Here is a 14,503-nt window from a genome sequence, read left to right on the forward strand (position 1 = left end):
AATAGAGTTGCTATTATTTTCTGCAATCTATAATCCAAATAATCTGTATTTGACTGCTTGATGTTCCCAATAAAATATGTGGGGGTAAAGTGTCAGCCCAAAAGTGGGAAAAGACACACCGAATGCAAAAAGTGTTTGTTTTTTTCTTTATCTTTACCTTGTGGTCAACATCTATTCCACCATGGTGACATCCGGGACACTGATCTGTGCAAACTGCACATGACGTTCCAAAAAAAACAAAGAAAAAGCAAAAACACAAAACATGTCGGAAAAACAGAAAAAAAACATTCAATGTGTGCAGTTTCTAAAATATTGGACAAAATTCACATCAAGTTCTGTACTCATTCAAAAAGACTAGCACATAAAAAAGGCAACAAAGACATAGAACATTTTCAATTATTAACAGGGTTGAAAACTTCAGCCTGATTATGATCTCATGTAGGAGTTTGAATGCTGTGTTTATGTGCACACTGGGCACAGAACAAAGTAGTAGGACAACCACAGACTAACCTAGAACATTTGATGTTTTTATTTAACTCGGGTGTGTTAGGGTGATAAAAACTTTTTGAAAAAATTGATTCTGTTCCAAAGTTTTTCAAAAAATGTTCAGGATTTACAGTCAGTTTGAGCTTCTTAACTCTGGATGGAAACAGCAAACACTCTAATGTTGGCACTCGGGGACAATGAGAGATGACGGGGGGGACCAAAAAACCAAAACCCTGGCATGACATTTTTATGTATATAGCAAACTGCCAACTGTGATATTTGTTCTTTCAAGAGGGAAATAAAAAAAAAAAAAGACAGTTTTGAAGTATAATTATGTACCACAACTCAATCACAGAAAAGTAGTATTGATCTCAAGATAACTGTCAGTCATGTATCCTCTCATCATCTTGAAGTATGCATTAATTTAGAAGAAAGGTGATTGAGAACTTCAAATTGTGGAGGGCAGCAACCTCTCAGTGTCTGCCTGGAAATTATTAGAAGAATTTAGAATCACAGGCAGTTCCTGGAACAGACATAAGGATGCTGCAACACCTTGGAAAAGAGTTAAAACATGTCTCTATCTACAAAAGAGGGTATGCATCAATGTATATTTACATATTTTTTGGATGGATGATCATATCCACCCAAAGACTTGACATATGAAAGAAAACTGCTGACAGACGTAAAGAAAGAATAAAATTCTCACGCTCACTTCAAATATCTTAATATTTTGAAGGTTTCTTGTCTGTTTTGTTTCTGTTTTACAGCATCGGGAAACAAACAGAGCATACTGTTGACCAAATATAAATATTGTGTTCTTTTGAATAAAACCTTACATGTAGTTTAAATGAAACTTATTTTGGGGCTAACAAAATGTTTTATCAACTTGAGATGACAAAACTCGCAGGTGAAACTGCTCAGTGTATGCATGAAGAAGTAGTCATGCTTTGTTATAGTGTGTGTCTGTGTGTGTGTGTGTGTGTGTGTGTATGTGTATGTGTATGTGTGTGTGTGTGGCGGTGCGAGAAACTGGGGGATCTTTGGATAGAGTCCTGCATGGTGTCTGGTGTGATGCGTTATCTTGACCGGTGGTTGGAGAGCAGAAAATCCTTGTCTTTACAGGTGAGGCAGAGTTTGAGGTTTCTGAACGAGCCACCCGCAGAATAAAATGCCCAGATGCCCATCAGGAACAAGATGACGTAGGTGGGAATAAGGCTGGCAACATACTCAGGGTTTTGGAAAGTCTGTGGGAGAAGACGAGAAATGAAAATTAACTCAAAAATATACACGATAGATATATATACATATATATCTCCATGTACAGCTAGTAGTTTCAGTTTTAAACCCCAAACCAACACAGCATATGTACAACATTCATTCATTGTCTACTGCTTTATCCTCTACACAAGGGTCACAGGGCCACTGGAGCCAAGCCTAGCTGACATTGGGGCGAATGGCGGGATACATCCTGGACAGGTTGAAGGTCTAATGCAGGGCAACATGTATTCTGTATTTATAACCTAATAAGGTTCTTTTAACTTTTAATATCCTGAAATTGTCTCGTTTCTGTAGCTATTTCTACCATCTATGCTGCTATCTTGACTCCCTGGAAGAAGAGACCTTGTATCTTAATGAGACCTCCCTGACTAAATAAAGGATAAACATTTAATGCAATAATAAATAACATTTATGACTCGGATTGATCTGTAACGTTCATCAGCAGATGGATCGAAAATGTAATTGAAAAAAAAAAATCAGTCCTTTACTTTGAGTTATGCTACTCACTAACAGCTGAACAGCATAACCTCATTCACAGAGGAAATTAAACAGGTAACATGTAACCGCTCATTCTTTAGTGCATAGTATATAAACTTAAAAGTATGAATTAGTATTAAGAAATAACAACACTTTTTTTTGGTTTTATATCACCATAGAAACAGGGGAGAGTTCATACGAACTAGGTAGAGAAAGGTTCCATTAGTTGCATTGTATTATTCGATAGTAAATGATCCTCTCAGCTTGTTTATTTGTATGATTTGAAATGGATTGTTGTGCTGAAAATGTTGAAGTCACTGAGGATGGCGACATTTTAGAGGCGAGGAGCAAAAGATGAGTGTGGTCAGCAATAACGGCGATTTTCGACCCATTACAACTGTGGATTTTCAGGGAAAGTCTCGGTTTCTCCCCGTCTGGAGAACGTTTAGTTTAATCACAGTGCGCGACAGAATATGACGTTGTCCGCGACGTGAATAAATTCAACAGGTGACTGAGGGACATGAAAGGAAACGTGCCAAGCGAGACTCGTCTCTGTTTTTGCACGTCATTTCTGTCCAGTGTGGACAGCAGAGGAGGGAAAGTAACGGATTCCGACTGAAATAAAACAACTTATATCTCAGCTAAATATGCCGTTCAATGTTCACATCAAGGTGACATGAAACCTACAAAGTCCACCGGTAAGAAGCGGCCGTGGACTTCACGGTGAGTTTTACGCCTGAGCACGTGAACGGCAGCGATTAATCCAAAAACAAACACTTTTTTCACTATATGTTTGTTCAGGAAGGCTCGTGACGTGACCCACACTGGTCTGGCACAAGCACTTGCCACGGTCAACGCGATAAATGAGCTGCAGGAGAAACGCCGGGAGGAAGAAGGTCTGAAAGCGTTGATAGAGGAGCGAAAACAGGTGCGGAGCTAGCATGAAGCTTCTTCATGACAGAATCATTATAAGTATAAATATGGCGCTTTTACACTATATAGTACAGCGTTTGGTTGGTTTGCCATTACAATATAGAAGCTCCCCAAAGCGGGCGGGGTCATCACAGCATGGCTGCATGACTTTGATGTACTGAATCCTTAGAATCGGTTAAATATAAAGATTTGTTCAGTACTTCCTCCATGACCGGAGCACAAGACTCCATCTGGCAGAGTCACTGAATACAGCAGCAGGGTTTGTGATGCAAGTTGCCGCTCGTGATCGCAGGCTCTCAGCAGTCCTGTCCCTAAATAGACCTGACTGTTAACTTTTAACTGATCTACAGTTTGGCATTGGTCGGTTTGATTCTTGTGCCTCTTCCTGTGACAGCACTCTGACCAATCAGTGGCCCAGCACGCAGAGTATCGGCTCAAGTTGCTTGGAACCTCGCCTGAGCAGGTACTAAAAAAAGTACCAGGTGCTCTCACTAATGGAAAAGCAAAATAAACCCCCCCCCCCCCAGGCGAGTTGTGTTGTGGAATGATTGTTTGTCCAATGACAAAAATCCAATCAATCCAAAGATTTGCCCCATCTTTTTGGTACAAAGACGGTAATAATCAAAATCACTGAAGAAACAAACTTCACTATGCACCGACTGTAAAAATGTAAATAAAGCATTTTAGATGAGTCATGTTTATTTCTTTATGGAGGAATATTTGTCACACAGATGGAGAATTGTCTTTGAAATGATCTAAAATGACTGTATTGGAGAAATATCGGTAGATATCAAGTTTGTGATATTGGTAACAGACACACAAATGTGGCATTGTCTCATCTGTATTTGCCAGAACTTTGAGTCATGTTTGTGTGTGCTCTGTGTTTTATGTAGGACTTGGATAAGCTGCAAAGGTGCATAGACGAGCGGCAGAATGAGAGACTGAAGTCGCACACTAGCTATGAAATGTTTCAAAAGGTAAAGTACAGTACAATATTTCACACAACTGCCGTATTAGTTGACAGCAGCCTAACAATAAAACACTCTTTCTGTGTCCATGTCTAATGTCTGCACAGCACCAGGAGGCAGAAACTGCTTGTACAAAAGCTGTTGTAGAAGCAAAGACTGGGGCGGATCAAAGAAAAAAGCAGATAAAGTACTTAAAGAAGGAGAAGGCACAACTGCTGGAGAGGAAACAAAAGCTAAACCATCAGCTGCAGAAGGTCATCGTGTACTCACATGTCATGGAGCAGATGGCGGAAGTGACTGATGTAAGCACATTTTTGCTAGTCCCAAATTATTACAAAGAACACATAAGTAGCTCATCATTAAATTCCACAAAAAATTAAGGATATCCAGCATTTTGTATTCTTTCCTCTATGGTTTATCTAAAGAAGACAAGCTTTTCTGAGTGGTAACTTCAGGCTGCATAGAAAAACACAACTGTTTTTCCCTACCATTATATGGAAGTGATAATTCTCTGTTGACCGATCAATGTGTCTAGCTCCATCTTGTGTGTTTTAATTGTTTGATGGCAGTTGTCATCCGTAATAATGCATTACTGCCTCCTTGTGTGAAAACAGTTCAGTGATGCAGAGATGCTTGCCGATTGTTTGGAGAGACAACTGGACTTGAGAGAAAGTGTCCTGCAGTGGGCCGACGAGAGAACAGAGCAGATGCACGAGAATGACTTAGAGAAGATGGATGAGTTGGAGACTGAAGCTCAAACCTGGGTACCCATAATTTACATTGTGTTAAATCAGACCAAATCAAATATGGCTTCAGGTCTTGGCCAGCGTCTTCTAGTGTCAAACTTGATTTTCCCTGTCTTCATACAGGCAGAAACGTTGGACCAAATTCAGAAAGATATTGCAAGGAAAACCGATGAAATGGTTAACATTCAGAATGCAATTCAAAACATCTACAACATAGTCGGTGGCGAATCACAAAAAGACCAAAATAAACAGCTGACCGAGGTATGTTCAAAGAGACAGATGGTGACCAACAAACAACAATCTTAAGATTTTATGACCCACTTCCTTGTGTCACCATAGGAGATACATTTTCAAAACACAATGCATACTCTTTCTGTATGTCTCCCTATTAGATCAAGATGTTCATCGCTGTCCATCAAGACAAAATGCAACCACCAAAATGTGGATCCACATCCAAACCCACCCAGACGCAGTCCTGTCCGGTCCTGGACCTATGATGATAAATCCTTGATGATCGTCATGTTCTGACAACACATTGGTGTCTTAACTGGCACAGCTTAATAGTGCTAGAGGTCCAGCAAATGCAGCCTGACAGCTTGAAGTGTAAATCATCACAAGATGAGAGGCTCCTCAGACAATCAAATCAATGAATTCTGATGAACAATTCAACTGGAGTCAGTCAAGTAAACGCACACAAAAAGGAAAAGAGAAGGAAGAACAGAAGAATGTAAAAGTATTCTCCTTTATGACACATTCCATTTTCCTCCATATACAAGGAAACCAGGTAAATATTATGGGTTGTAAAATGATAATAGGGAGAGAAAAGAAAGAACAGGAAAAAAAGCCTTCTCAGTTTTTGGTCTTTCATTTTAGTTAGATAATGGGTAACTAAATCTTGTATATGGATGGAAACCAAAGGTTGGATGGGGAAAACTCACAATTTGGTTAAGCTTAACACTACTTTGTTACACATCAGAAGCCATTAAGATTAGCTCCATGGTTTTATTTTTATCAATGAGTCATGTTTTAAAATCTTGCAAAATATTGTATTTATGTCTTCAACTTATAAGCATCTATCAACTACAGCTGTTTGGAGTAATTAATAGAATATTTTAACTGAAATGTGGCAAACAGGAGTTGTGAAGTAGCAGAAAAATGTAGTTTGTCACTGAATGACCTTCTGACAGAAGGTGTGGGGTCTTTGAACTTTGGCGAAGAATCGCATTGACAAATCAGTGTTTCTCCGGATGACATCATGTACTTGCAAGTGGCCAGACTCAGCTCATAATGGATAACGGCTAATTTGGCCAGGCCAGGATTACCTGGAGTTATACCAACTACAGGCGTTTCATCCCAGCGACGGAGTGTCTGCTCGCCATGCGAGTATGAAGTATATGAAGTAGTAGTATAAGTATGGAAGTCATTCTCATCCATACAGAGCTCCCCAAGTATACAGTGACATTTGCCTGGCTCTAGATGATGTTTGGCAACCACAACAAACAAAAACATTGTGTTGTCTGACCTTGGCATTAGTTGGACCCAACCTACTCTCAACCCCCTGTACCTTGTACCTTACCATCAGCAACACTTACCAGACAAGACACCACAAGGTGACTGATAACGACAGCAGCCACAGCCCACCAGCGCGACTTCTCACAGGCATCAAAGAACACAACGCCCCAGAACATGTGAAGCAAGATGATGGCCATGGTCATGAAGGCTGAAATAAAGAAACAAAATTAAAGCTGCAGCCACTTTCTCATTCTGCCTTTTAACAAACCACCCGAAAACTGGTGGACTGTTTTGTCTAATTTTAATAATGAAGATTAATGGACTTCGACCATTGATATCACGGCATTCATGTGTGGAGAGTTATCCAGTAAATCGAGATGCAAACAACAAAACAAACATTTTTAATTTTAACTTGTACAGCTGTTTGGTAAGACATGACGGAACTGTTACCTGAGGACAGAAAGTAGTGCTGTGAGTCTCCGTGGATGCCGACAGTCCCTGGTCCCACAGAGTCGGCCAAGATGTTTACCACTGAGAAGGCTCCACTCATGAAGCCAAAGCCAAGGCCGGACACTGAGATAAAAACAACAGAAAACCGAGAAATTCCACACCAGAGATCTGAACTTGATTTTGTCAACTGTAAAAATTCATGCCAGCCAACAGTGCCAGGAAGCTTTAAGAAGGATTACCCTTGGCACCCTCTCAAACTATCTAACAAACTCACATCATTATCATTCTGTAAATGCAGCCTTTTCCCTTTTCGGACTTAATAAAAACTGGAGGAAGGATCTCAATCTTGCATATAAATATTTAATTTTGCAGAGCTGCATGGAAACAGTCTTAAATTAAAAAAAAAAAAAAAAATGCAACAGAGAAGCAGTTTAATTGTACCATAGGCCAGCTGCCGTATAGAGATGGGCATGGTTTCCTCTTGACTGAGAGTGAGGAGTCCTTCATTTGCTTTCCTGCAGAAAGATTTAAAAAAAAACAACACATCAATGCCATAATTCCTTGTTTTACCATGGTCCTGTAAACATGAGCATGAATAGTAGAGAAGAAAGTGTGTCAGCAAGTGGAAGATGATATGAGCTACAACAAAGACCAGTAAATGGGAAAAAAAAACCCTGGAAAACCAAGATGGAGACTTTTACAGTGTGTATGTGCTCTGAAAGATATCATAGTCATTCTGATCGTAAAAGAAATAGGATCAAGTGAGAGGTGTACAGATGTATACAGTAAAAAATAATGTTTTTGTTAAAGCAGAAGAGTTAAAATTATTAGAAAGCCAAGAACAGTGGCAATAACTTACTTCAGTAGCTTGTAATAACCAAAGCGGAAGGTTTCCTGCAGCAGAACAGACAGCACCACGCCAAAGATGAGCAGACCTTTCTGCTGCACGGCACTCTCCTTGTTACTGATCTGAACTGAGATGAACCACACAAGAGACGACAGCAGCAGAGACACCAGCCAGAAAAAGGCTCTGCCAAGAAAAAACAAATAAATACAATTAATCATGACAGCAAAATCAGGCAGGTATGGTATTTTTTAATTAAAGGCATCTGATGGGAGTGATTTGTTTATTTAGAAGTCAATATCAACACGTCTGTGTTGATATTTTAATGTTTTATGGCCTCAGAAATTACCATGAATGCAGACATGCTGCTTTACAGGAAAACACTGAATTTAATCAAATGCAAGAATAACCAGGAGGTAATCAAGAAATTAAAAGCTACCATAACCTTAGACTTAGTCTAAATGTTGTATCAACGACTGAACATGATACACTTCTCCTAAGCCTGGCTGCTATTTGGCAGTAATTAATACATTTTTTGAGATTACAAAGTGTTCCCTGTAATGTCTTGAGTTAGTGACCCTTGAAAGTGTATCAATAAGGTGTTTGCACATTTACAAGAGGATCAGACACTGAACTTCCCAGTTTTCAAACTGACGGGCAATGATAATGATATCTGCATCAAAGTAAAATATCTTATGACGATGATGGTATCTACAGGCAATGTTGTACGTTGTATGCTCAAGCAACCATTGTTGCAGGATTAGTAAACATTTTGATACTGTGAATCCATCTTAGTTTAAAGCATTAGGAACAAACCACAAGATATCTGGCATACAGAGACTACAGGTGGAGTACAAGGATGCTCAGAGACCTAAATGGTGTAGTGTCAGCAAAACTGTTTGCACGATTCTGCATAATTCAATACTACTACAGTATTAAAGAATCCCATCTTAATATGTACTTGTCAGTTTGATACATAAAATTAACTCAATAATAAACCAATATTAGGTTTGCTATTGTCGATTATTGGTTCCAGGTCCAGCTATGAACACATTGGTACAGAAGCCTCAAAATAATTTTAAGAGTAAAAGAAACGACACTAATATAGTCTGAAATGTTGTATTAGCTACAAATGTGCTGTTGTCATGATTTAATTTGCGAAGTGGTAACGATAGTGTGTCAAGTGAGTCCCCATATAAAACGTTTTGGAAACACTATATATTATAAACATCTGTGTTGTTTATAATATATTGTTGTTGTTGTTTTTTAACATTTCAATGTATTATTATATAACTATGAGTGCGTGATACAAATGCCCTGTTACCTTAAACTGGCTTGTTTTAATATATATACTAGTTTAACAGCAGTTTGACTGATTGTAGACGCAACGGTGTCCGGTTAGCAAGCTAATGATGATGTCTGTTAGCTAGCAGGCTAGCTCTGATACATACTGGTGTTTTGTCTGAGCTAAACATGCAAAACAGTATCGATAACATCGTGTTGTAATAAGGTTACGTTTACTCTCACTCCGTCTTCATACATATGACTTAAAACTCTCACCCTGCTATGAGGAAAATGACCCTCAGCGGCTCCCGGGCGATGGTAAACAGGAACAGTGCGATAGCCGGGCCGAAGGCGATGAAAGTGCAACCGAAAAACACCGCTGCCGTCATTTTGGCACTTGGTGGAGAAGCCGAAGGCCTGTAGCAATCACAAGAGCCTAATCTGTCTCCTCAAAAGTTTTATTTACAGAAAACTGTGATAAATGTAAACTAATCACGGCCTCCTGTTGTCGCTGGACTTCCTCCACTGGTGAACGTCTTGTCACGTGACCACGAGATCGCCTTTTTCTTTTTCGTGGGTTACTGGGAAGTCTGACGTCTGTAAAACGGAATACGCCATCTGCCGGTGTTGTGACGAAAGTGAAGCTGGCTCCAAAGCAAAGTCCAAACAATGACTATAATGACGTCATTTGCTAAGGCGTCCTCTTTTTCTAATCACTAAAGAAGACAACACAAAACACAAAAAGGAGTGTTTTTTAATGAACATTTACTATGTTTTTTTTTAGCGAAAATTCATCTTCATAAATGTATATATTTATTTATTTGGGTGTATAATATCTTCAGTTAAAAACCAAAAGGTACTCATGACAGTAGATTTGTTTTTATAAATACATATTTTGTTTTCTTATGCCCCCATGTAACCCCTGGCTTGCCTTTGAATGCTTATTTGTGTTTAACTAGTTTTTTGTATACATATGACTTTTTTAAGTTCTGTATTTGTCTTTGTTATCTATTTTGTTTATTTCACATGGTATAACCTTTTTGTAAATCTTTTACTATTATTACTACTAGTATTTTTTGTTTGTTGCTTATCATTTTTCTTTTCTTTTCTTTTCTTTTACCTGTCATGTTATATTGACATGCCTTGTTTCACACATGAAACAATTGTTAGATGAGGGGAATGTACTGGTGGCAGTATTCTTGGACTTGAAAAAAGTATTTTATACTGTCAACCATGAAAATGTCATGGCATTGCTTGGTTCCATTCGTATCTTAAACATAGAGAGCAGTGGGTTAGAACCAAATCTACCCGGCAACTGTCCAGACTTGTCCAATGGGAATTCCACAAGGTTCAATATTAGGTCCTTTACTTTTTAGTTTATACTGTATATTAATGATTTACCTGACAGGAGCCAGATGCCAAATGTATGAGACGACACAGTGGTATTTGTGTCTGCAAAAACTCCTCAGTTGGCAGCCAAAACTCTGTCAGAGGAGATGTCTGGTGTATCACAGTGGCTCAGAAACAATAATTTGACTTTAAATTATGTAATAAAACAGTGTCAATGTGCTTTTCAAGTAAAAGAAAAGCCAACGAAAATTCTGGAGTAAAGATTGAAGAGATAGAGATAGATCAAGTAGAAAAGTTCACATTTTTAGAGGTGTCATTTTAGATTCTCAGCTTAAATTTAATAGACATGTTAAGAACCTGCGTAGAACTGTCAAGACTAACTTAAATTGCTTTTGTCTAATAAGACAATATATACCTCTCAGGGCAGCAAAACAATTTATGTATGCCATGATATCCTCCCTTTTGTCATATTGTATAACCGTTTGGGGCCAAGCCAGTCAAATAACAATTAAACCAATAAAATCATTATACAAACAGGCACTTAAAATAATGGCTCAGAAACCTGTTAGATGGCACCATTGCCAAATTCTTAAGAAACATAATTTACTGGGTTTTGAGAGCTTTGTAAGCTTTTCATTCTTAAAATGTATCTTCAAGTGTGTGAATAACCATGCTCCAGAAATACTCTGCCAATTGGTAAACAAACAAAATAGTAGAATTAGAACCAGGGGTGTAACAAGCGGAAATTGTATAACAGCAAAAAGCAGAACAACATTTGGACAATCATCTTTCGGTTCCAAACTGTGGAATACATTACCACCAGACATCAAAACATTGACAGAGCTCAAGGTTTTTAACACACAAGTAAAACAATGTTTGAAACTGAAAAACGCCTGTGAACATTAACCCTCAAACACAGAGCATGTGTATTCACACACACACATTTCTTGTCATTATGTGTCCTGTATTTGCTGTGTTTTGTATTCTAACCTGTGTATTGTTTTTAACATTGCTTGTGTAACTGTTAAGGCATAACCAGGGACAGGGGTTGCAAATTAGTCTCGACTAGAAACCTGTATGCATGGCATCTATTTTATATTTTATATGAAACAATGTACAATGTATTTGTCCCTGCGCAATAAAAACTTCTATCTTCTATCTATGCTGCTCTTGTTATACCTGTTTGTTGTAAAACTTTAAATATAAAAATGTTGATGATACAATTAAAAACAGCAGCACTGGCTCTACATTTTATGAATAAGAATGGCTCGACACTTTATTTCAATATAACTTTACAGTGATGGGACAATGTTGTTTATGTTTATGTTGATGAATGAGGGATTATTTACACTTTTGGGAAATTCTGTTATCATTACGCTCTGTGTAGCAATCTGATTACACAAAAGGTGTTTTTTTTCTTGTAATATCAGCTGGTTGAAAATTGTCCACGGTGCAGATACATTGCTGATGCTGTAAGTCTGGCTTATTAGTAACATGTATTAAACTCATTTAATTATAAAAATTTCACTCTCAATTCCCCTTTGTGTAGTTATTAAAAATGTGACAAAAATGACACAAGAAACACATGATTAATTCCTCTTATCTTCTGTACAAAATCGCCAACAATGTGGACTCACATAATAAAAACAAAATTGACAATGCTGACAACAGAGTGGCACACTAGTGTTTAAGCCTCTGTCTGAAACATCTTCTTCCTGCCGTCCATCCCTGATTTCTCTTCGATGTTCTTCCTCCAGTTGCCTGTTTGCTTCTCCTGAGAAGGACATGTGTAAACACAAACAGCTTATTTAGATTCACCAGCAATAAATGGTCTTATCATTTTGAGTTGGAGGTATTTTGATATTCAGGGCAGTGTTTAATCCCTAAGCCTGTATCCTATTGCAAAGTCCTAAATGCTCACCTCCTCTTTCACCTCCTTTTTGACCTGCTTCAGGTTGGCCCTCAGGTCCATGGAAACTTTGTGTTTTGAGCCCAGCAGAGCAGCCAACATGGCTTCGGCAGACATACGCACCTTCTTCAGTGCCGGCTTCTTAAACTTGCCTTTAAGATCCTGAACCATCAGCTTGAGGTCATCGATCTGAGAGAAGAGACGGTCACTGACTTCATGTGTAGAAATATATCTACAGTCTAATTCTGTGGGACATGGTTTATCTTAAAGATGCAGATAAACTTGTGTAGAGGATAAGGACAGAGCACAGCTGAAGATTTACACTTTCTGTGGAAATGGATATAATGTGTGTAAACAAAAAAAAACCTCTTTGTTGGATTTTGTCACTTTAATCTCCACGTCGTATCGCTCCTCATCCACCAAATCAATCTGCTTGTGAAGCCCCCGGCACAGATCCTGATGTTGTTACAATCACAGGAGGGAGGTTTAATTTGAGGTTGAAGGTCATGTTTGTGAATAAGGCATCTAGGTGTTTCCTGCCACCATGCAGTGTTTACCTGCAGCTCCTGTATACTGCCAGGGACACAGAGGGTGGAGCAGTTCTCCTCCATATACATCATCTTCTCCTTCTCGGCCTCCCTTGCCTCCTCCTCCAGCATCGTCTCAGCTATCTGCAGCAGCAAGCTCTGAGAGGAAGGAGTTCACACCATCCATCATACCACTGCAACCACGAGGCTGGAGCTGAAAACCACTACAAAAAGACTCAAAAAAGACCACAAAATGTGTCTCACAGACTCATTATTGTTAGTTCCGTGTATTGTGTATTGACAATACAGAAATAAACAGGGGTAAAAGTCAAAATCACTGATTATTGCTGTGTTAATCGGAAATAAATGAAATGTTGTGGTGCCCAGTGGCTCACCGGGTGGAGCAGGCACTCACATATAAAGTCCTCTGTTTTAAAACCCTGGTGCATGCTGTGTGTCTTCCCCCACTTTGTCTCTACAATCTGACCAAGAATCTGAATTACGGTTTAAATAATGCCAAAAAATACATGTAAAAGAGAGGAAATATGAATATGTTTGTATTCACTACACTTTCATGATGTAAATCAATCAATAGCTAACATAGTGTGCACTACTCTCTCTAAACATATTCAGTTTGGCTTGTTCGTACTGGCAAAATGTATGAGCTGCTTCTGGCCCTTATTTGACAATGATGATGACAATTATTGATGTTCCATCTACAGAGACCGAACAAATTGCGTTTTCCATTTCGCATTTCTGTACATAACATTTTGCCTTACCTTGAGGTGATTTCTCCTGCTGGTTGACATCTTTGTCCTTAGAATAAAAACAAACAAGCAAACAAGAGGTAAAATACATAATTATAATATGCCTAATTTTCTTCTTTAAAAAAAAAAAAAAAAAAAAAAATGGTAATAATAATCTCACTGACTTACTCTGCCATCCTGATTGAAGCTTTGGCCAAGACAAAAGAAAAGAGAAAAGTGGACACACCACAGCTTTCAGGACTCTTTATAGATGTGTGATAGTGTGTGTGTGTGTGTGTGTGTGTGTGATGGACCAGCACCAGTTGGCCGACAGCAGCAGCTGAGCCTGAAACAAATGCTTTGGGAATTTTATTCTAGACTCTTTTAGACAATGTGGCACAAAGACAAGGACTCAGTGCGTGTGTGTGTGTGTTTGGTTTTATTATCAACAAATCCCTCCAAAAGCCCAAAAGCAACACAGTCGATCCAACTAACAAATACTGAGTGTGTATCCAAAACCTGATGTACTGCAGCTTATAAAGAGTTTATAAGCTACAATGAATGGTCCTTTATCTTTGATCAATAAATTATCTATTGATGCTTTGAAGATTAGTTCTGATCTTTTATCAGGTTGAGGATCATTCAGCAGTCAGAACATTCAGAACGTCAGATCTGTCTGTCTTTTTTAGCTCGTGAATTGAAATACTTCAGGGAGAAAGTTAGGTCATTCTAGGTACCTCCTTATTAACTTTTCAAACTGCAGATTTTCAACGTACACATTGAGTCCGACTGTCTGCTAATCACCCAACTAAAGCCAATATAAAACATATAGTATACGGTAAAGCTTGTTTCTGTTTCAGTGTTCTATGTTTAAATAAAAGAGAGAAAAAAACGGAGAAACACAGACTTTCACATCTTCTTGCTGTGAGGCAACAGTGCTAGCCACGTACACCACCATGTGGCCCCATCCCCTTACCCTGTTGTAAAAGAATT

At 38.6% G+C, this 14,503-nt stretch overlaps 3 protein-coding genes across 3 annotated transcripts; 1 reads left to right on the top strand and 2 right to left on the bottom strand.

Annotated features, from left to right (window-relative positions):
* Positions 1-132: 132 nt before the first annotated feature.
* aph1b (APH1B gamma secretase subunit) lies at positions 133-9,541 on the bottom strand. Its single transcript, XM_058629963.1, has 6 exons — positions 9,255-9,541; positions 7,710-7,880; positions 7,292-7,365; positions 6,851-6,973; positions 6,481-6,608; positions 133-1,730 (listed from the first exon to the last, which is right to left on the bottom strand). Exons 1-6 carry the CDS (start codon positions 9,365-9,367, stop codon positions 1,563-1,565), a joined length of 777 nt encoding a protein of 258 aa, XP_058485946.1. The 5' UTR covers positions 9,368-9,541; the 3' UTR covers positions 133-1,562.
* On the top strand, positions 2,619-7,145 carry LOC131459841 (uncharacterized). Its single transcript, XM_058629961.1, has 7 exons — positions 2,619-2,964; positions 3,043-3,169; positions 4,068-4,151; positions 4,250-4,444; positions 4,757-4,906; positions 5,012-5,149; positions 5,281-7,145. Exons 1-7 carry the CDS (start codon positions 2,918-2,920, stop codon positions 5,383-5,385), a joined length of 846 nt encoding a protein of 281 aa, XP_058485944.1. The 5' UTR covers positions 2,619-2,917; the 3' UTR covers positions 5,386-7,145.
* A 2,357-nt stretch (positions 9,542-11,898) lies between the features above and the next one.
* Positions 11,899-13,789, bottom strand: LOC131459583 (troponin I, fast skeletal muscle-like). The gene is made up of 6 exons (XM_058629566.1): positions 13,700-13,789; positions 13,544-13,580; positions 12,795-12,923; positions 12,604-12,693; positions 12,250-12,426; positions 11,899-12,102 (listed from the first exon to the last, which is right to left on the bottom strand). The coding sequence occupies exons 1-6, from the start codon at positions 13,705-13,707 to the stop codon at positions 12,016-12,018; spliced, it is 528 nt and encodes a 175-aa protein (XP_058485549.1). The 5' UTR covers positions 13,708-13,789; the 3' UTR covers positions 11,899-12,015.
* Between the last annotated feature and the right edge of the window lie 714 nt (positions 13,790-14,503).

This window comes from Solea solea, chromosome 5, assembly GCF_958295425.1.
Source record: "Solea solea chromosome 5, fSolSol10.1, whole genome shotgun sequence".
In the NCBI taxonomy this organism is placed as follows: domain Eukaryota; kingdom Metazoa; phylum Chordata; class Actinopteri; order Pleuronectiformes; family Soleidae; genus Solea; species Solea solea.

What these genes read in the sequence shown, in the direction of transcription:
- LOC131459841 (XM_058629961.1), top strand. Translation starts at nt 2,918, where the DNA reads ATGAAACCTACAAAGTCCACCGGTAAGAAGCGGCCGTGGACTTCACG. An exon ending in GCTATGAAATGTTTCAAAAG is followed by an intron (nt 4,152 to 4,249) that starts GTAAAGTACAGT and finishes ATGTCTGCACAG; the next exon opens with CACCAGGAGGCAGAAACTGC. An exon ending in AGACTGAAGCTCAAACCTGG is followed by an intron (nt 4,907 to 5,011) that starts GTACCCATAATT and finishes GTCTTCATACAG; the next exon opens with GCAGAAACGTTGGACCAAAT.
- aph1b (XM_058629963.1), bottom strand. Translation starts at nt 9,367, where the DNA reads ATGACGGCAGCGGTGTTTTTCGGTTGCACTTTCATCGCCTTCGGCCCG. An exon ending in GTCATTTTCCTCATAGCAGG is followed by an intron (nt 7,881 to 9,254) that starts GTGAGAGTTTTA and finishes TTTTCTTGGCAG; the next exon opens with AGCCTTTTTCTGGCTGGTGT. An exon ending in ACCTTGTGGTGTCTTGTCTG is followed by an intron (nt 1,731 to 6,480) that starts GTAAGTGTTGCT and finishes CTTCTCCCACAG; the next exon opens with ACTTTCCAAAACCCTGAGTA.
- LOC131459583 (XM_058629566.1), bottom strand. An exon ending in TGACAAAATCCAACAAAGAG is followed by an intron (nt 12,427 to 12,603) that starts GTTTTTTTTTGT and finishes CTCTTCTCTCAG; the next exon opens with ATCGATGACCTCAAGCTGAT. An exon ending in AAAAGGAGGTGAAAGAGGAG is followed by an intron (nt 12,103 to 12,249) that starts GTGAGCATTTAG and finishes TGTCCTTCTCAG; the next exon opens with GAGAAGCAAACAGGCAACTG.